At 39.7% G+C, this 22,276-nt stretch overlaps 2 protein-coding genes across 2 annotated transcripts; one reads left to right on the forward strand and one right to left on the reverse strand.

Moving 5' to 3' along the window:
- Positions 1-18: 18 nt before the first annotated feature.
- DNAJC17 (DnaJ heat shock protein family (Hsp40) member C17) lies at positions 19-22,211 on the reverse strand. The gene is made up of 11 exons (XM_054969877.1): positions 21,931-22,211; positions 15,315-15,384; positions 14,505-14,563; positions 13,141-13,228; positions 12,847-12,929; positions 12,431-12,527; positions 11,944-11,993; positions 11,397-11,474; positions 10,655-10,735; positions 9,769-9,891; positions 19-327 (listed from the first exon to the last, which is right to left on the reverse strand). The coding sequence occupies exons 1-11, from the start codon at positions 22,006-22,008 to the stop codon at positions 205-207; spliced, it is 930 nt and encodes a 309-aa protein (XP_054825852.1). The 5' UTR covers positions 22,009-22,211; the 3' UTR covers positions 19-204.
- C2H15orf62 (chromosome 2 C15orf62 homolog) lies at positions 335-6,544 on the forward strand. The gene is made up of 2 exons (XM_054969879.1): positions 335-3,861; positions 5,214-6,544. The coding sequence occupies exon 2, from the start codon at positions 5,332-5,334 to the stop codon at positions 5,860-5,862; it is 531 nt and encodes a 176-aa protein (XP_054825854.1). The 5' UTR covers positions 335-3,861; positions 5,214-5,331; the 3' UTR covers positions 5,863-6,544.
- Positions 22,212-22,276: the final 65 nt, after the last annotated feature.

The following is a 22,276-nucleotide window of genomic DNA, read 5'->3' on the forward strand; positions in this document are numbered from 1 at the left end:
TAGAAGAACATGGCCGCATCAGTGGAAAAGACAAGTAAAGCTCCAACCCATTTTAAAGCTATATATCAAGACGCTGAATATCCCACTAAATATACGCTTTATCAATTTATTTGGTCAAGAAAACTACAAATGTTTTAAAAGAGTATTTATTGACTTAATTTAAGCAGTATGTGAAAGTATAAGAGAATTATATTTTTTCTTATACTACGTGCAAGACTCCCCTTCATCTTCTAGTTTCATCTGCTCAATCAGCTTCTGTCTCTCAGCAGCTTGGCGCATCCGCATCATCACAAGACTTTCATAATCCCGCTCAGAAACCACAGAACCCTGAGAAATAAGTGACAGCAGTAAATGTTAGTTGAATTCACTGTCTGTGTATTCAAAAGGGGAAAAAAACAAGACAATCACCACATCACAAAGAAGTGCCAGCACCTCACACAGCAATATGCAGAATCTAAAGGGGCAGCCGTGATATTTATGAGACACTTACTAGTGTCTGCTGACCGGAAAATTTGGTCCACAGAATGCTGAGGACTCACAGACTAACATTTCCTGACAAGAAAGCGGAACTAAAATTGTACAAGTGTAATCACTGTTCACCTGACACTGTTTACCACGGTTAGTAGCACTGTAGAATGTTATAAATCGTGATCAAATAATTTAAATTTTTGGTATCTTTTTAAAAAGAACACGAGTCCCTAGCTTGTTAAAATACAAAAAGCTCTCATACTCTGAACTCCTCAATTCTGTAAAGTGACTTGAGTGACTAGAGCAAATAGTTCTGTCAAGTCAAATCGTTATATTCTAAAGCAGGGTTCCCCACCATGGCACCCACTAAGCTTTTCAGAAAGTGGGTGGGGTCATTGTAAAGCAGGGCTTGTTATTAGCTGCCCTCATTCAAATGAAAGGGTTTTCTATGGTTGCGATAGCAGCTGCAGCCACTGGAGAATCGGGGACTGGTGAGTACCGACATTAATATGTGGATCTAATCTGTCTTCAGGCTTTTGTTCTTTCTATTCCCCCTACTCCGTCTGTGATTCTTTTTCAAAGTGAGAAGGGAGGTATGTTTGGCCCTGCCTCCTGTGACAGCCATTTTGGGGTTGACTCTGCCTCCTGCAGCAGCCCTTTTGAGATTGTGCTCACCTCCTCCTCAAAATTCCAGTGGTGCCCACAGGCTCAAAAAGGACAGGGACACCTTTTCTACAGATACGCAGTGAAGTTCCTTAGATGTGTAGTATGTTTGTGCTTAAGAATTTGACATAGAAAATATGGACACTGCTCTGGGTTTTTCAGAGGAAGGGAAGGATAAACATTTAATAAACACTTTATAGTTGCATTGGTTCTCTCATTATAGTTGGAATTCATTACCACATGGAAATGACTGCCGGCTTAAGCAGCAAGGACAGGTTTTGCAGTGGCTATGAGCCATAATATCTAAAAGGAATCTTCATGTTCAGAGGCTTCTGAGTACCAGATACTAGGTAGAAAAAACAACAACAAGCTTGCAAGCTTCAACAACTATCTGGCTGTCTGCTGTTAGAAACAAAAATCTTGCCTTGTCTACATGTGCTTCAGTCTGATACAGCAAGGCAATTTCCACGTTCTCTTTGCTCTACGCTTTCACACCATCTGCTGCATAACACATGTACAACCAAGTCAGTGATGCACTAAGCTGTTCAGTACATATTTCAAAGGTGGCAATTTTTGTAAGGCACTCACTTCGTCAGGTGATAGCATATCTTAGGAAGTGAGCAGTGATGTACGAAAGCTCACGTTAAAATGAATGTAGTTACTCTTTTAAGGTGCCACTGGATTGCCTTTTGTTTTTGAAAGGTGTTCTAAAAAAGTCTTATTCTCACTGCACTCTTACAGTTAGATAGCTCCATGGTAAAAAAAAAAAGTTACTGGGTTGTATCCAACTCCTGTTTTCCACCACTGACAGTGTACTTCTCTTGGTGGAGGGGCATGGAAGCAAAGACTTCGCTTTGCTTCCTATGCTATTTAGAAGGATTCACTGAACTACTAAAACTGAATTATGAGCAATTCAATGGGCTACAGTGGAAAAAAAGAATTAGAAAGGAATCATAGCATTGGAAGGGACCTCCAGGATCATCTAATTCAACCCCCTGCATAATGCAGGGAATTCACAACTACCTCTCCCCACACCCCTAGTGACCCGAGAAGATCGGCATGGTTCTCTGAGCTGCCTTCTTCTTGCAGTTACTGGGTATGTTACATTAGTACTGAAGAGCCAACATAACCTCATGAGTCATCCTCTGTGACCAAGTTAAATTTTAAAATCCTTATTGTTAAGACATCTAAATAACAGTGAGAGACTTTTAGAATATTGGTTTTATTTTTTTCACTGGATAATAAGCAAATCTGGGCCCAGGAAGCCCTTTAACATCAGCAGTCACTTTCCTAAGAATATATGTGCAGTTTCAACAATTAGCATTTCTCTTTTCTTGGGAGTATGGGAAGAAAACAATTATGATACTGGAACTAGATCCAGATAAACTTTGCAAGAGGCAATTTGCCTGTGCTAGGGGAAATTGGTGCGATGCTCTTGTGATACACTAAGGCAATGGACAGTATAAAGTATTTTGATGCCAGATCAATTAACAAGCTTACTCAATATGATACCAGAGAAAGAAGAAATCCATCTCATTCTTAGTTCATTCACCTCCCAAGGAACTCAAGGCAGTGTGGCCCCCCGCCCCAGTTTTTATCTTCATAAACCTGTGAAGTAGGGGCTGACAGAGTGACCACCAGGGTCATGGTCAAGTATGGACTAGAGGCGAGGTCTCCTTAGTCGTCATGCAGCACTTTCTCCACAAATATCAGACTGGCTCTCATCATCAAGATACTCAAAACCAGAGAATGCAAAATGATTCTTTGCATGAGTTCATCAGGAAATAGCCACTGAATAAAGGACATACTTAAGGCTCACCTTACTTACTCATTAGATCTCTGACAAGAAGATAAAAGGCTGAAAAGGCAATCATTGCATATAAGGAAGGAGGCTTTAATGAGGATGTTCTACACAAGCCCTTGGGCTGATAATAAACATCGTCAGATGTACAAGTTTTTTAAAAAAATGTTAAAAGCAGCAACTGAAGTCACTCGAGTGGAACCCAAGTCTCTGTTTAAATATCATGAAAAAGAAAAGGTGAAGATCAACAGCCAAGTGAGCCACAGTTAAATGGAAACATTCAACATAACTGGTCCAATGATGGCTCTTTAGTGCTCTTAAGACATTAGGTCTGCAAACACACTGTCATGTTCCTGCATGCGAGTCATGAGTGCTATAATTCTTTCATCACCTGACACATTTCAACATTATGGAAAAAGAAATTTCCCCATTTCCAACCACAACTAAAATTACATGAACTCACTTGAACTTGGCAGAAATAGAAATAAATCCTACAAGGTACTATTCCCTATCTTCCCCCTCTTACAGTAACCACACTGAAGCATAATATGAGAATGGTTCAAATATCCCACAGAAATTAGATTCTCCTGAGGCTCTGTAGCAAGGGTTGGTGCTTCGCAGTTCTATACACACCTACTTCCTGCAATCTCAGCAATTAACTAATAGTGTAAATCCCAGCTTCTGACGTGATTGAGTCAGCAAGGGCTTGGCACAGAATGCACACAAAGGAACTGCAGCTTGAAAAACAAATGAGGAGCTGATGAGAAAGAAATGGTGAGAAAAGAGCAACACTGAAGGAAAGGTGTTCAAGAAGGAAAGTGGAGGAGATACAGCCACTGTCCCAAGACAGGAAACCACTGACACGGGCATGCTGATTGCGCTTCCTTCACAAATCCACTCTTGGCTCCTTCCCTGTCCACCATCTCACAGTAAGTAATAACCCCACATTTATTCTCTTTCTTCTAAACTTCCTTACTATTTTAATTTATAAATCTTTTGAGGTAGTCTTTTTTTGTAATTAGCCCTCTTAATGATGGGCTGAGAGTCACCTCTTTACCACAAAATATTATGTCCTCAGTGCTGTTTAATGGAAGAGAAATAAAACTGATTCATAAAATGACATTCCAATGCTGACCTTCACTTATTTGATTTGGTAGTTCATGTTAGAAGTTAGGCTGAACAATTCCTTTCTGTGTTAAAGGAATCTATTCCGGTAAAAGGGGTCTAAAGCCTAAACAAGGACTGGCAACTGCCATGCCATTGCTTTTAATCTGCATTAAATGAACATGTCAGGTGGAGGTAGAAGTCAAGGGCTGACAAATTAGTAGTGAGAAAGTCTGTTGGCAGTGAATACATAGATAAGTTAGGTCATGAAAGATGTTGCTGAAAAAATTGGTTTTACGGAAAGATGAATAAAACAAAGTGACTTGTTGAACAGACAAAAGGAACAACAGTATAGAAAAAGGGAGGGAGGGTGCAAAGAGAGAGATCTGTGATTGGTACAAAATGGTGTGGAAGAAGGGGTGCCTTTCCTACTCAACCACTTTATTTTTAATTTTCAATATTTATTTTAATATTTAATAAAAAGGTGATTGCAACTCATTTAAGAAAGTATATAAATAAAGAACAACAGTGAAAAAAACCAGTTGCAGGATTACAGAATTGGGGGTAAAAAGACTGGTGGATAAGGAATATGGCTTGAGGCACAGAAAGATCTGCAGAAATGACACAGGGGTGGTGAGCAGTCACTAATCACACTCGCCAAGAGTACTATACCCTCTTAGCATTCAGCAAGTAAAAGTGAAACCATCACTTGCATAGACTGGATGATGGACAAGCTTACAGATCAAGAATGAAACCTTCCCCTCACTGACCCTCCTTGTTGATGTGTTTCGCTGGTGTTTTTAAATATATGTATTTTTGATGCTGGTTTTAATGTTCTTAATTGTTTGCTGCCTTGGGAACCCTATGTTAAGTGGAAAGGTGGCATAAAAATAATTTGAGCAAATAAATAAACCCCATTCTGTACCCATTCTGCATTTTATGTGTGTCTTGTCTTCCTGAATTTGGAAGTAAGTGCTGCAGGCATGCAGTGTTCTCTTGGAAATCTTGGGGATCAAGGTAATTTACTATTCTAGCCGTTCTTTCTGGGCTAGGAAGACTACCATTAAACACATATTAGTGCATTCCTTACCCAGTGGCTCCGTAAATACAATCACCACCACAAACAAATATGCCCTTTTGAGGAAGCCAGTTTGTTGTTGCTTTTTTTCTGTTCCAGGAATTCTAAAGAAAGGAGATGTTTCCGACTTTGAGAGCCTCAAGTTAGCTTGAGACCAAGACTGAGGCCTCTTCCCTGTGGAGTTGCTAAACACCAGTCTTTTACTACATTCCTCACTATGGACACCTGGCGGAGAGGATCCATCAGGTCCTCAGGCTTCTTCAAGCGCCTCTCACTCCGAAGGAATAAGAAACTGGGCAGTCAAGTCATCTTGAACCAGAACAACCATACACTAGACTCCGATGGACAATATAACAAAAGGGAGCACCTAAAAGACCTGAAGGGGAAGTCAAACTACCTGTCATATCAGAGTGAGCAAAACCTAGCCACCAAGATGCAGCCGCCTCCCAAACCACCTCGGCTGTACCTGGACAGTGCCAGTTGCCCCAATATAACAGACCACACTGATTCACCCTCTGCAGCCAACTCTTTTCCAAGCACTTCATGTCACTCCCATAAGGCCACTCAGACACAGTCAGATCTTTTTCACAAAAACCAAGCTATGGACTGGTGCCACTCTGAAACCATCTCAAGGCATGGTCCACCTGATCCATCTGACCCTTTCTTTTCTTTCAAACTAGACTTGGGACCCTCGCTTCTTGAAGACATTCTACAGACACTCAAGAACCAGAATTTACTATTGCATTAATTACCACTTTAGCTGATCTAACTGAACCAAAGGGATTAATAATCCTCCTGGACTATTGGTTCTTCTTCACTGTCAGTACGCAGCCCAAGGCGTTTTAGTTGGACCATTCCCACTGACTGCCTTCTAGAGTACACTAACCAGAAGAAAGCATTATCATGTGTTGGATACCATTAGAAACACTTCCATTTCTCACATTTGTAATCTTTTCCCCTTTTGTATCCTAGTGTATTTCAGTCTGATGCACAGAGAATGCTTGTACCCTTGAACCATTTCAGAGATGAGAGCAAATGTGCATATGCAGGAAGAGTGGGTTTTTGTGGCACAAGGAGGATCTCACAGGTTTGTCTGAACATCATCTCCACAATCTCAGTTAGGGGCATCTCAAAGCCAAAGCTCAGCATAAAAGACTAGTTCAGAAAAAAAACAGAAGAGCCTTGAAACTAGAAGCAGTGGCAATTAAAATATAAAAATTGTCCTCCTTTATTCCAGTGCATACTCTTCCTCATTAGTTCCAATTATTGAGCTCATTTAAGCAACTGAAAAGTTACTGTAAAGGAATTATTGCTCTTTCTAGTCATCAAAGGAGAAAGGAATATATAACAGTTGTTTGTGAAATAGTAATTTGTAAATAAATGAGCCAGAAAGTGTATATTCCTGTCCCTATTAAAAATATTTAGCAGCATGACTGGAGAAACCCTGAATATTTCATTTGTGCCACTCCCTTATGCAACAGCCAGCCACAGAGGTTCACAAGGCTTGCTTATTTGATCAGACAGCTTGATGGCTATGTCAGAAGTTATTGATTTGGAGCTGCTACCTTGAGCTGACCACCCTTGTTTACATGTGTAAGGAATCTCAGCCATATAACTTTACTCACAGATCAGTCTCAGAAGAAAGTATGCTTGAATTAAATTCTGAACACCACCCATTGTTGCATAGCTGAGATAATGAAAATGTCATCATATAAAACTAAAGTGAAGCCAAGAGTTCCTAATTAACCAGGAACTCTTGCCCTTGCTTCAAAAAGTGTAAACAAGTCAGAGACAGAAGTTAAGTCAGGGATTATTTTCTAATAATTTAACTGAGTAGCTTCTCAAAAATTTTAAGTCTTCCTGCTAAGGAAATGTCCAGAAGTAATGCAACCTCTAAACTAACACACCAGGTGATTCCTACTTTAGTGTAAGAAAATTACACCAATTTTATCCAGTTGTTAAATGTAGTAAGTCAGAATGTATTTGCTACATATGGATCTTCTTTGTAGAAAGTGGTTCTCCTTTCATTCTTCTGACACAATAATGCATGGTATATGCAGAATATATAAAGTTGCTCCTGTTGCTGTATCCTTGTAAACTGTATTTCATTTTTTTGAGATTATACTGTTAATGACTTTATTAATTATAAACCACCTTGAAGACCAAGTAGCAGAAAGGTGGGATATCAGCATTTTAGAAGCATGCCAATGAATAATGCACAAAATTTTAACTGCTAGAAGCACCATGATTATAGGACACACAAAATTGGGGGTGTGCACTTGTCAGGTATACACACATTAACCAGGAAACAAACAAGCATATAAAAGATAAAACACAAAATAATTCCATGGCAGGTGAGAATTAAGGAACAAGGGATAGCGGTTTTGTAGTTTGTATAAACTTGGCACCTGAGGCGAATACTAAAATATAAAGAAGTTTTAAAAAGTCATGTAGCTTGAAGAGATTATAAAAGAAAGCTTTGGTCAAGAGGGTAATGTAGGGAACAAGTTACTAATATGCAATTTCAATTTCTGGCAACCAAAACCAGCTTTGGAAATGTCCAGTGGAAAGCAATATGGTGCTGAAGAAGGGGATTCAATGAGATCATGTCTATAGAAACAGGATGGAGGGGGGAAATGAACCAGCACAGGCACGGCATATCTACAGAGAAACAGTTTTCCTATCAAAATGTTGGGTTCTGCTGGAACCCTCTTTTAAGTTGTTGGTCATAGAAAAAGGATCCAAAATTACAAAGTCCACATATGGTTCATGATATCTTTTGATTCATTAGGATTTTTATGCAGTGGTCAGGATTTGAATATATATTAAGAAGTAATGTTCTACATTGTGATTAAACAAATGAACTACAGTTTGTTCTGTAGGTAGGGCTGTAATGTTGAAGAACTGTGCAACATGAGCAGATCTGGGGTATCTGTTTCATTTACATAAATTATAGAGGTTGTAGAATCCAGTTTTCTTGGCCTATGATTAAGAGTATGGAGCAGAAAATATTTTTTTAGTTCAGAGTTCACGATGTTTGTTACCCTTTTCAAAAAACCCTCATTACTTTAGGCAACTAACACCACTTCTGAACATTTGATGCTGGCAGCCCTCTTGTTTTCCCAAGTGATTTAGTTTTATCATACTTGGGTGTTACTGATTTCTGGGGGAGAAAACCCTTGGCTTCTAACCTGATTTAGCCTGAACAATGTACCACCTAGATTCCCTCTAGTTGGGAACCCACAAAAACATCACTGTTGAATATAAAAATTTGCTGGAGGTAGTACAAAATGTTCCAGTGAATTGCTGCAAGGTGTGCAGGAATAGAGCTTACTAGCTGATGCCCTAATAAATGAAGCACTCACGACAGAAGAGACCAACCAGTGCCAGTCTAACAGGCAGCAGGAGGACTCTGTCTGGCAAGTACAGCTTTCCCACCTCCATAAAGCTGTCACCCCAAACACAGCCCCCAGCTTGCTTTGCCACTCAGCTCAGACATGCTAATCCTCTGCAGCGGGCAGACTCTGGCCTCCCAATAAAAAATAACTTGTTATGAAAACAAGCCAAGAGAAACAGAATCTCAAGCCAAAGATTTCATGAGAAACAGTCTACAAAGCTGGAATTCTCGGGCCAGGCTCTAGAATCTAGACATGAATCTAGATGGAAAGGGCAAGGCTTTTGGCTGGGTCATCTGTTGCTGTTCTGTTCTAAAATAAGTAAGGGGGGGAGACACTAGCGACTGATATGGGCCTGCTAGTGATGGAACCCACAGTTTTGTTAAAGGGAAAAATTCTATCTTAGTTCAAAACAACCTACTTTTTCTTGGTTCCATCCAGCTTGGCACAGACAGTCCTAGTACTATTTTCTAATATGTTCCACCTATGAGTATCTAATGCTGTGAATATCCATTCCTGAGAAGTTAAGACAGAAAAGGTGCACTTTGAGAATCCATTAAGTGCATCTTTGGTGGAACTGCAAAAGACCCAAACAAATACCTCAGGGTGTTAACAGGAATAGTCACTTGGAATCAAGCAACAGAGAAACCTGTTGACAAATCAATGGGAGGAGCAGATAACAGCCTTTTCTGAGAAGCTGCCAGAACACCTACTCAGTAAGGATACAACTGCTACTTTGTCACCTACACACTGTGGGAAAGGTTTCCAGGCCACATGTAGAGAGAAGATAACGGAAGACTGTGACCATGAGTCCTCTACGGGCTTGATTTTTATCTCTGAAGTGAACCATAAAGATCATGCACAGAAATGTGGAATGCTTGAGGGGAGGGGGATTTTCCACAATCTCACATGTACAAGGATTACTGCTCTACAGATATAGTGAAAATCAGTATTTTTAAATTGTAGTTTCCTGATCTTCACTTTCCCAACATCTTCCCAGTTCTATTTGTTCACTTTGTGAGCTCTTTAAAGAACACGGATGTTTTTGCTAACAAACTCTTAATATCCAATCAGTTTTATATATTTTAATTAGAACCAAATCACAAATGGAAAAAAAAATCTTTATGCAGTTACTCAATGAACATTTTCCAAGACAGACAGACAAATATGGAGAACAGAAAAATTTTGCTACTGCCCATATTAAGTATAGCCAAAACTGATATGACAAAAATGTATGTAGGATCTTGTATTTCTCTTACCTTGGTTATTCGAGGCTGGATGGTACCATCAGAAAACACTGTGATGTTCTGTGGCTCACCCTCTAGCCAGGAGATCTTTAGGGGATTATTTATCAGGCCAACTTCATTCTTTACTGCCATCTCCTACCAAATAAACACAGTTTGCCACTGTAACTTCTTTTCATTTCATTGATCCATGCTCTCTAATCAAACTCCAGGAAACAGAAAAATAGCCACAGGCCAAAAAAAAAATTGTAAAACTAGGTGAAACACAAAAAACCTTTTAGTTCAGAACTTCTACCTGACTTTCCTCGCCAACTCCTACCAAGCAAACTTGTTCATTACAATTGGCTTGTAACATTCACACAACAGGAGGGACAAGGACGCACCACGCAGAGTTCTTACAAGGGACAGGAGCCTTCTGTTTGTGCCACATCAGCTGAAGATCCAGCATTTACCATTTATTCTACATGCTGAATCACCCAGGGAAGAAGTAGTTTGATAACTAACAGGGACTGTTACATTTTACTCCATTACTTTGCCATAAAAATGCACTGTCATAAACACAGCAGCTTGGATGCTACAGTCAGTTTCTGACAATGGAAGAACACTATTGTTGGAGGAGGGGGGTGTCTGCTGATTCCTGCTTCCACTGCAGACTCTCTTTTTGGCCCCATGTTGTCCAGGCAGCTCCCCTGACCCCAGGGGGTTTAGAGGGATGGAAGGAAGAGACAGCAAAGTCCTGCTTTGAAAGCTGTGCTCCACTTGCATAGCTTGTAGGATCAAAGCTGTTACATTCCACAGTCAACAAGCTAACACTATTCTCTTTCCTGCCTATCAATGGATACCTCCTACATCACCCCAAACACGTTGGTGTACCAAGAAATTCTTTAGTCAAAACACTTACAGCAGCTTTCACCGTGGCAAATTCCACAACTGCACTCCCAGCCTTCTTGCTTGAGACCACCAAATTCAGAACCTCACCATACTACAAGAAATCAAAAAAAGTAAAATTAGATACAGTTCTAAGGGAGAAAGATTTAAATTATGAACCAAAGTTATTTCTAAAGTTTACATAAAGTACAGATGGTAGAAGTACTGATCATATTTTTCTTAAAATGACTTCAAAATTATAATGTCACTACAAAAATCTTATGTAGATATTACTATAGTGGTTAGTGATTCAACCTAGATCATTTTAAAAAAGAATTTAAATACAGCATAGCTATTAGAAGACTCACATACTCACATCTCACACTGTTCATATAATTAAGTTAAAATTAAATTACAATCCAGTCTAGTTCTCAATTATTTTCAGTAAAAACAAGAAAGTTTTTCTCAGAGATGAAGCAAGTTCTATCCAATCAGCCTACTGGTTGCTTAAGACATTCCAGTAATTACAAAGAAAGAGACCACAAGTTAAATCACTCTACCAGAAGCCATTTAGGAACCGTTCTGTAGGAATATTAGCTATAACAGGTTCACTATTCCAGTTCTCTTTCTTTCTAACAAAAAAAATTGAGAGGGCTTATAATGACCACGGTGGGGCCACACAGCTTTATGTAGAAACTTTCGTCAAACTTATTTGTTTAATATTACAGTATATTAGACAAAGCCAATCAAGATGAAACAACAATGTGGAACAAGACCTTTTGTAGGATTTGCAGGAGAACTTCTTTTGAATAGCCTCCTTTTGTCTCATCTTCTTTCTTGCACTTCCATCGCAGCTGGTGAGAAAAGTTTCCATCATTAGTTTTGCCCACTCCAGTGCTTCAGAGCTAACATCTAGCAAAGTATGTCATTTGGTTTGACACCTATGTTATTAAAGAAAGGCAACAGATCCAAATGTAAACTTTTGCAAACATATAGAAGGGGATATCTGTATGCTGAAGAATTCACATTTCAGAACACCTGAAAATCACTACATACATCAAGTAGCAGCATCTGCAACCTGTCAATATCCCAAGTCACAGACACTTAAGTTCTAATTACCTTCATCCTAGTGCCTAGATTCTAGATTAAAGTGCAAGGAACACATTAAGGTGAGGTAAGAGACAGCTCCAGTAAGCAGCGAGGATGCCAGAGCCAGTCCAGCTTTCTGTGAGGCTAAAGGCGATCCATGTGGCTTCTACTGATGGAATGATAAGTTAGTTGGCTCCTCTCTCTTCATAGCTCAAGTTTTTTGGAATGTCTTACTTTGAGCTTGGGGGTTCCTTTGCCCTCCTCTCCATACTCATCTTGTTTGCCTCGAAAAAGAAGAAAATAACACAAAGATTTCAGTGAGAACCATCCCAAAGATAAACCACCATCTCCATTTTACAAAATGAAAACATTCAAGTAATTCTGTGTTCTGGAGCTCTATTTTTTTATTTAATTCCATTGAAATCTCATTAATTCTCAACAATCTCCTTAACTGAAATATGCAATACAAAGATTCAAGAGGGATGTCAACTGCCTGAGGTTACCTAGGAAATCAATGGCACAGTTTGGAAAACTTTCCTTTTTAAAGCATTAGTTGGGGGGATAATTTTCTGTCTCTGAAGCTTCACAGTAAGAGAGACAGGAGAGGAGTGATTTTTCTAGAGGTATTCTCTGTAACAATCTCCTGTGAGCATCAGATATGTATATTCTGAAGAGGCCACGTTCCATGCTGAGACAGACAGAAGTTCTTGCCTGGCTTTACCTCGTACTCGCTGCTCTCTCTCACGTCGAATTTGTTCCTGGATGAGTTTTTGCTGCTCCTCCAGCTGGCGAGATCCCTCCTCACGTAGTCGCAGAATCTGGGAAGAGAGATAAAAGGCTAAAATAAGGGCTATGTTGCCCAAAAAACAACAAAAATCTCTTTTCATTGACTAATATTCATAGCAAGTAATTAAAATGGTCATGAAGGGCAAGCAAAGCAACTCAGTATTTTGTTTTACCAGCAGCTAAACCACTTTTTGCTGCCTGTTCACACACCCAGAACACCACAGAACCCCAGCATCTTTTATTCCTATATACTTTTCATTGGTTTTCTGCTCATCACCTTAGTTGTATAAATAAATGTTTCTATTCTCATTTTTATCCAATATAATATTGTACTTGGCATGCCTGTCTTACCTCTTCTTCTAATGTCCTGGTTATTTGGATCTCCTCCTCCTTGCTAACTTGGGCCTGGGCTTCTTTTTCCCGGGCTTCAAGGTCTGAAAAAATTGCACAAACTCAGCAAAACCCAAACAATTTCAAACAGTGTGAATCTTTGCTAACTGCAAGGGGAATTTCACAGAACTCACTGCACTGCTGTATCATCTACATATAACTGTTACCATCTCAATTTATGGGGAGTGGGGAGGAATTCTAGATATTAACTGATAAAGATTCCATCATCTTGGCCTTTACTCCTCATTTACTTACCAAGCTTGACTTTTTTCCTCCTTTCATCAAGTTTCTGAGTTCTTTCTGCTGCCTGTTTCTTGGCTTTTCTCACTCTATCATATGCTGCCTGTTGAAGTAGCAATAGGATAAAAAGAAATGATATATGCAACAATGCTAATATCAAAGAAGGGAAGTCCGCTAGCTGGCATTCAGAATCTGTTCACATTTAACAATAAGAGGACACCAGCCTGCTTTTTTTTCTACTCCCAAGGATTTCATTCTTGGTATTGGTGGGGAGATAGTCCAAGGAGACATTAATGCCACATCCTGAACCTATTTACAGTGGAGTAATTCCACTTAAATAGGACTTGATGCCAAGTAAGCTTCTTCTTTTTTTAAGATTGTAGTGTTAATTAGATAAGAAGTACAGCAATATTTTGGACACTGATTAATGAAACACACATGATAAAAGTTGTTTGAAGTACTTCCAAGTGCACATCCGACTCACTGATAAAGACAACTGTGGCTCACCACAGGCAGCATGTAGGACTGGTGTGAGAGATGGTGAATAACTAAGGTATCAGCTAAATTATATTATCAAAATTAATTGAACTGTTGACAACAGACATGATTTTGCTTAAGCATGATTTAGGACTCAGATCCAAAAAGGGCCATGCACATGTAGGAGGGCCCCATAGGAATTCTGACTGATGCTTTTGCCAGCAGCCATTCCTACTACCAAAGACATAAGTTACCGAAAAATGTGTAATCTCCTTTTGTTTTCCAAGCAGAAAGAGGGTTTTTTCTCCAGTGAAAGGTAAGTTTTTTTAAAACCAAAAAAGTTTTCCCAAAGAAAAACAATTAGTGATTAGTTTGATAATAAATCTTTCTTGCATCCATTATTATTCCTTATTTCATCTTTCTGCTGTTTGGTAACAATGGCTGCTGTTAAATTTTTAGCTTTCCTTTTTTGTAAAATCAGCTTCTGGTACTGGGAATCAGCCGGCCTGCCTTTTGATGACAAACATTCCTCACCTAAAAGCACTCCCTAGCTTGCATAGGTGTGCAAAAGGGGGTTGTCTCTTGATAGCAAGTAAGGAGGACCTCTAAATAGTCCAATATTATATCTCTTTTCACTGCATGCAGAATACAATGGCTCTTGAAAAAAGTTTTTAAAAACCTGTGGTGACAGAGATATCATTGGTAGCAGTTTCCCCACTGTACAAATGAGGCACAGCTCCCCCGCCTCCCAGAGTTCAGGATGGGTAGTTTTCAAAGAGAGAATTTCTTCTCACATGCAGGAACAGCCAAAAAGAACCTGTGAATCTCTTCTGGTCCGAAGCATAGCAGGTGGAACAAGTGCCTTCAATGTAAGAGCAAACCCAGAAAATATAACAACTCACCCTTGCTGCTGCATCTGTTAGAACTGCCAGTGCCTGAGACAACTGATGAAAGAGCTCAGCTGGGAAACAGAAAATGAAGACATCAAATACCATTGTGTAGGAAAGCTCATCTAATTCCTATTCCTAAATATTCTATAATACTTGAAAGTCAGTATATCACCCACTATAAGGAAAAAATCAAATAGTATAAAGATGTATGCTAGAACTTAAGCATTTAATTAAAATGCAGTGTTGTGGAACATTTTGTTATTGGAACAAAAATTCTTAAAAAGTGAATAAATGGTTATTCCTTGAATACTTTGTCTAAAAGTACAGATAAGTCAATCATAAGTCCATTTCAGCTTTCTTGCAAAATGCTGTGAGTTTGCAATCAGTTCTAAAGTCTGTAAACCTCTGCATAGTTCAAAACATTTGCTTATTTGAAGACATTATGGCAGTACTTTCTTGCCTCACTTTTAGCTCTTTTCAAAATACAAGTGACTTCTAGATCATAAATTGGAAATGGAAGAAAATTAAAGAATTTTCCTGGAACAAATTAATCCCACAAATAACCCCATGCAAGCTGCCAAATGAGCTTCTGGAAATGCTCTTTACAATGTATGCATTTTCCTTTCTAATGAAACTGCCTATGAATAAATGCTACGCTCTCTGAATAAACACAGACACTCCTAGTGGCCACTGCCAGTCAGTCAGACCCAGTGCCAGTGTAAGTAGACAATACTGACTTTGATAAACGAAGAGTCTGATTCAGTATAAGGCACAGGTGAAAAAAACAACATGGCATACGGTTTCCGCAAAGACTGCTCATACCTGCTTTGGGATTATCTGGATTTTTATCTGGATGGCAAGTCAATGCCTTGTGTCTGTAGGCTTTCTTAATCTGCAGAAGATAGGACAGAGATTTAATGTATACAGACAACAACAAAAGGGGAGTGAAAAACAACCCTGCAAATCAAGAGCAACCAAGGAGGTTGGAAAAATAGAAGTAAATATATATTAAGCTGTTGAAAATAAAGTAATTAATTAAAAACACCGGTATAAAGTTTAATAAAATTCAAAATAAAATACATAAGGAAAAATCAACAAAAGGATTGAAAAGGTTTTAAAAACACACTCAGGCTGTCCACCCATAATGGTCCTCTAGTTGAGGAATTCCAGACTGCCTGGGTGAACTGCCTGGGAACTGCTATGTCACACAATTAAAAATGTAGAATCTTTCCCCTTTTCAAGTTGTTGGACCTGATGAGTTCACATTCCTTTCAGATCTACAATGTAACAAACCTATATAAAAAGACTACAAAGTATTTAGAGATCTATATATCAAAAATAACTTCAGAAGAAAAATATTTAACATGGTCATGAATTCATTTTCTTTATGTCAATACTCTTTATTAAAAAACAGCTGTTGTACATGAGAAAACAAAGCACTTATTCACTTATTCCAAGATGGGAAGTTAAATATTCTGCTAATACATTGGCTAGAAACTTAAGGCATTTTCACACCATCTAGTGGGCAAAAGTGAATAGTAAACACACAACTTGCAAACTTATTTAGATCAGTTCTTTTGGCAAATATAGTACTGTTAAGTGCTATCTGATTAAAGCGTTTCATGTACATATTTCAGTAATCTTTAAAACAGGCTTTCAAACACACGTTTCGTTCCTATGCCAAATAAAAATTGCCTCATCGTAACAAAGTAGGAAATTTTTGAAAAAGAGTTCAGAAAATAAGTTGTTTGCCAAAAGCCACCTGCTATTGAAGGCTTAGATGGGTTAAATATTTAGAAATGTTCTATGCTGCCTCTCCAAGAACCTTCTTGAGGCAGCCTACAAAATAATAAATAATAAAAACAATCCACCCCAAAATATGAAAATATATTAATTAAATACAGCATTAAAAACCAAGCCTAGCATAAAAACATAACTATTTCTTGATGATAGTTCTATGCCATCCTCCTCCTGCTCAAGATGGCTTACAATTAAAATAATCAGAATATAAAAACAAGCCATTATACACAAGCAGACCATTTAAAAACTGGTAAGAAAAACAAATCTAATTAAAAACCTGGGTAAAAAGATGCGTTTTGGCCTGATGCCCGAAAGAAAGTAAAGCAGGTACCAGGTGAGCATCCAGGGGGAGGGGGTGTTCCACAGGGGAGGTGCCACCAGAGAAAACACCCTGTCTCTAGTCACCACTTGCCTCTTCTCTGAAGATGGGGGCACAGAGAGCAGGACTTCAAAGGCAGATCTTAAATGGTGGGCTGGATAGTATTGGAGGAGACAGTCCTTCAGGAACCCTGGCCTCCTCATTTAGGGCTTTGCATTATGCCTGGAAACTGATGGGTAACCAGTGCAGATCTTTAAGTACTGGAGTGATACGATCCCTGTAACCAATCCCTGAAAGTAGTCTGGCTGCTATGCTTTAGACCAACTGAAGTTTCTGAACTATTTTCAAAGGCAGCCCCACACAGAGCGCACTTCAGTATTCTAACTTGGATGTGATCAAAGCATGAATTGCCATGATCAGATCATGCTTTTTGAGGAATGTCTGTAGCTAGTGAACCACCCATCGCTGATAAAAAGTGCTACGTATAACAAAGGACACTTGAGCCTCCAACCATAGGCCAGGATCCAGTAGTACCCCCAAGCTATAAACCTGCTCTTTCAGGGGGAGTGCAACCCCCTTCAGGACAGGCCTTCTCCACAGTCCCTGAGCAGTTTCTCCACTGACCATCAGCACCCCAAGTCTTGTCTAGTTTGAGCTTTAATTTATTGTCCCTCATCCATCCCATTACCTTCTCCAGGGACCTATTCAGGACTTTCACAGGGCTGTTCAGGAGAAACAGAGCTGGATGTCATCTGCATATTGCTGACACCTCACTCCAAACCATAAAAACAGATAACTGACAAAATAATGTCGTCTAGTCTAAAATAGAGTTAAAAGACTAGCTCCTTAATAAAAAGATGAACAGAAATGTTTTTGCCTGGTGCCTAAACGAAAGCGACATAGGCACTAACATCAATAAAGAGAATGAACAAAAACATAACAAGTACGTTCACTGTCAAACCATTTACCACTCACTTACTATCCCCTTTGTTTAAAAACAAAAGTACCAGCATTGAACAATCATCATTCTACTTATTCTGTTACCAGATCTATCCTCTGTACAACTGCTAATCATAATGAGTCCATAATGAGTCCAAATGAAACCTAGCAATCACACATGGCCTAGGACAGTGCCCACTAGCACCACTTCTTATTACCACAAATTGACTGGGTCTTCTGCACAGATCCTACATATTTACAATTTGTCTGCACACAGACTCTGAGAAAATTACTCAAGTATTCTTCATGTGAATTCCAGGACAAAAGCAAGTAGGTGCATGGCTCTGTCCACAAATTTTGAAACACTGTGAGCTGGCTATTCTTGGATTTCATGGCATCTGTACAAGCTGGAGCTATTGCAGTTTCAGAAAGCTACATTCTTTATCTAACGATAATCAAGTGCCAAATTTCCTTACTTTCATTTAAAACAAAAATATAACCACAACCTAAATTTCTATCCAGGGTTGGCACACCAGCAATTGCCTCTGGTTAAATATTTCATGAAAGCAAGAATACCACTGGGCAGTCACTATTTACCATTTCATGATGATGAAAGGCAGGAGTCAGGGCCGCTTGTCCCAACCCTACATCTGTCAAAAGCAAACCTAGCAGTACAGCAACGCTTCTCCCACTATAAGCACAGACATCCTCAAACAGACTTTTGCTGTTTAACAACTGCTGGGTTTTGTTTTAATTTCATTTTTAAAAATGACGCAACTGGTATTCAAAGACAAAAGATAAAAAACTTTTCACTGAATTGTTCACATTCAGAAAAATTTTATCTCGCTTTAAGTTAAAATAATTCACTATTTAAAAAAAACATGTTTCATAACAGTTATACTAACTGCTAAAACAGTTAAGTATCAAACAATGACCGAAGCTAACGAAAGTTTGTGTGTTTATAAGGTATATAATTTAACCAAATAGTTTTGACTGACCAAATGTCCAAGGACAAGTGACAAAATCTATAAATCAAACGCTAAACAGAAATGTGTCAAAACGGGAGATTTTGTAGCCTTTGAAGGATAAAAATAAGACTTTTTTAACATTAATCCCATTTAATTAGAATTTAATTTGAGCCAAGGGTTACTCCAAATGCATTTTCTGTTCTGAAATACATGTAACAATGGAATGCCTAACAATGTACAAAGTGCCTTTTCTTCCAAGACAAAGCTCTTTTGACTACTGTACAAAGTAGAAATTCACTGGGCAAATCTTTCCACAGCACTATGACTCTATGCTTAGAAAGGCTTCATCTGCTGAACTCCTGCCTGCCACACTTAGGTGTCAGTGGCACAAGGAAGAAAACGGCAGCATTGCAGTCTCACACAATTACCCTGTAAAGTAGGCTAGACTAACACTGAAATCCTAAGCAGAGTTACTCCAGTCTAAGTCTATTATTTCAATGGGCTTAGACTGGAGTAACTCTTCTTAGGATTTCACTGCCAGAGGCAGTGACTTTTCCGAAGCCCACCCAGTGAACTTTATAACTCAATGGAGATTGAAACCTCAGTTTTACACACTCAGCACAACATTTTATTTACTATACTACCATGGCTCTTATGCACAGTTGAGGTGTGCACCGAGAAAATTTTCATTTCTATTTTGAATCTGGGGTTTTCAAACTAACTATTTACTCAAGATGGGTAACTGTGTTTGTCTGTAGTAGTAGAAAAGAGCAAGAGTCCAGTAGCACCTATGAGACTAACAACATTTGTGGTGGGATATGAGCTTTCATGAGTCTCAGCTCACTAGTTAACTATTTGAACTATCTGAAGAAGTTAACTGTTTACTGTTAGTGTTTTTTTCAGGTGTGTGGAGGGAGTGGGGTGTTGCCAGTTCAGCTTTAATCCATTTAGTTCTTTTGTTATCATGAGCTTTGCCCCATTCTTTACAATGAGGCCTTCAAGGCTCTTTGGAACAGCTGTTCTTGCAATTAACAGCACCAAAATCACACAAAACAAAGTCATCCCTCTAAACCATTGAATTATCAAGTTTGAGCACACACAACCACAGGGTTTGATGTTTACAGATCCTGCAGAACGCTTGGGGAAGGCATCAAGTCAGGCGATAGCTGTGCACAAGCACACACACACTGTTCTTTTCAAGGGAGGTGAGGAAACGAAGCTGATTTCTTCACTTGACCAAAAATCTCATTGACCATTAGTCCCCCCCCTCTAAACCATTGATCCACTGAGTTTTTCTTCAAGTATACTGTACTCACACAATGGACCCCGAAGAAGGCAAGTGCTGGAAGGCACACACTATGGCGGGAAACTGGCTGGCAGAGCAGTAGCAGGGTGGCACCAGTGAGACAGCCCTTAAGTTGGAGAATATTCCAGGCAGTGCAGTGACATTACAATACATCCATGTGTATTTCTGGCATGCCTGCCTTGTAATATAGGAATCACAAGTAATGGGCCTATGGAGAAATGAAGGAATAAAATTGCAGGAGGAATAAAAGACTGGGGGATTCTCCCATTTTACAGCACGACTGTGTAATGCCACTGACCTCTAAGGTTAGATAAGATGCTTGCCATCCACCTAGCCCTGAGCTTCAATGAACTATTACTACAGTGCAATTGCCCTCAGAGTTTATTATTGTGTTTGGGGGCTAGGAAGCTGCTCACTTCTCTGTTGCTTCTCCTGGATCTATCTGCAGCCAATGATACAGTAGACCATGCCATCCTGCTGAGGCATTTGAAGGCAGAAGTAGGTGTACAGGGTTTAAATCATGAAACAGACTTTTCTGTTTTTGAGCTCAATTCAAGGTTTTAGCTATCACATGAAGCCCTTCGTGGCTTTGGTCCCTCATATATACAGGACTTTTCTCCCTATGCTCTGCCATGGCAGCTTCACTCATCTGAACAGGGCCTTCTGCAGGGGTGCAAGATCAGCAGTTGCCCATACATGCCCATTCTTTATGGTGGTCCCCACCATATCGAATGGCCTGCCTGAAGAAGTCAGAAAGCTCCCACTCTCCTGGCTTTCTGCAAACTATGCAAAACTGTATTATTCAGGAGAGCTTTTTTACACAGGGCTGTGCTCTAAGAAAATGGCTTAAAACAACGCTTTGGTAAAGGGACAGCGACTGTAGGCTGCACTGCTATGTATTGTCTGTTGCTGTAAGTATGCTGGGTGGTTTTCACATTGTTTAATATGTCAGGCCAAGTTGCTTACATTTTGTTTCAGCTCCGTATTTGAATTTCTGCTTGTTTATTTCTGTAGACTATACCCTAGTGTATTGTTTATTAAATGTCTACGCCCCTGATTGTATTGACTTACACTGTGTAATCTGCCTTGAGTCTCAGTAAGAAAGGCTGACTGTAAACAAATAAATATGAAATATACATTTCAGACAGTGGGTGGTTACTCTTTGTGTTAGCCCTGTGCTAGGAATCAATCCAGTATTTACCTACACATCTCCAGCTCAGGGCTTGTTTCTTGGTAACTCCAGAGCACAGTGAAATATAGGGAGAATGAGGTGGAACCCTGAAAGTTGGTTTTTATAGATAGCAAAAGAAGAGAAGAAATACTCCAGAACAAGAAGTGACTGGAAGAGGAAAACTCATAGGTACAGTACAAAAGAATCTAACACATTACAAAACTCATCTGCAGGGGCAACTTCCTTCCAAACTACTTTACACAGCCTTACAATTTAACTGTCTGATTGTGACATGGTTTAAGCAAATATGAGGAAGACCTAATTCTGTTGCCCCTGAGGGAAAGTTTCCTGAACCAATTTCAACCAAAGAACCACTTAAACAATATTACAGTCTACCTGTTATATAGAAAAGCATTCCAGAGGCACATCAGAGACTAACAAAGCATATATTGGAATAAATTTTGTTAGTCCTGAAGGTACCACTGGACTCTTGTTTTATTTCAGAGCTACAGACTAACACGGCTGCCACCTGGAATCTGACAGTCAGTGTGTAAGGCTGCTTAAAGAAGTTTCCTGCTTCAGTTGCCACGAAGACGAGTATCCTGAGACTAGGGCTGCAAGCCTCCAGGTGGTAGTCGGACCTTAATAAACAGATTCCTATGCCATCTGCGATGTCTCCCCTTTAACGACTCCTTTGATGTAGATAATAGCATTTTTATCGGGCTATGGCTTTTACACGGCGCAACTCTCGTTGAAACGGGACCTAGTAACAAGGGGATCCTGAGATGGTGAAGGCCAAACGTTCGGGGGTTGGGAAGCCACTAGGAGCCCCAAAGCCGCCTCGAGCTTCTTCTCAGCAGCGCCGCCGACCCTCCCCTATACTTAAATTCTGCACAGCTCTGCGAGATAACCTCCCCTCCCTGGGCCTTCCTGACCTCTTTATCGGCCGCCTTCTCGCCGACTCCCAACAACGCGTACAAATCCAGCTCCAGCAGCTCTTTGTCCACCGCCATAGCTTCTCGCGGCCTCTTCTTTCCCCCGCAGGTTAAACACAAGGCGCTCCCGGCCGGCCACTACTATCCGTCCTAACGCTTCTCCCCAGCGCCTTGTTCTTCCCACGGCTGCTGGGAAATGTAGTCTTTCCCTTACGAAGACTTGCTTTCGCTCTACGTAACTATCTTACATCGCTGAACTACAATACCTATCGTGCGACCGTACATCTAACACTGAGAGCGTTCTTGAGCCGGAAGAGGAGAAATACAATTACTCCCAGAAGACACA

Source organism: Eublepharis macularius, chromosome 2, assembly GCF_028583425.1.
Source record: "Eublepharis macularius isolate TG4126 chromosome 2, MPM_Emac_v1.0, whole genome shotgun sequence".
Classification (NCBI taxonomy): Eukaryota; Metazoa; Chordata; class Lepidosauria; order Squamata; family Eublepharidae; genus Eublepharis; species Eublepharis macularius.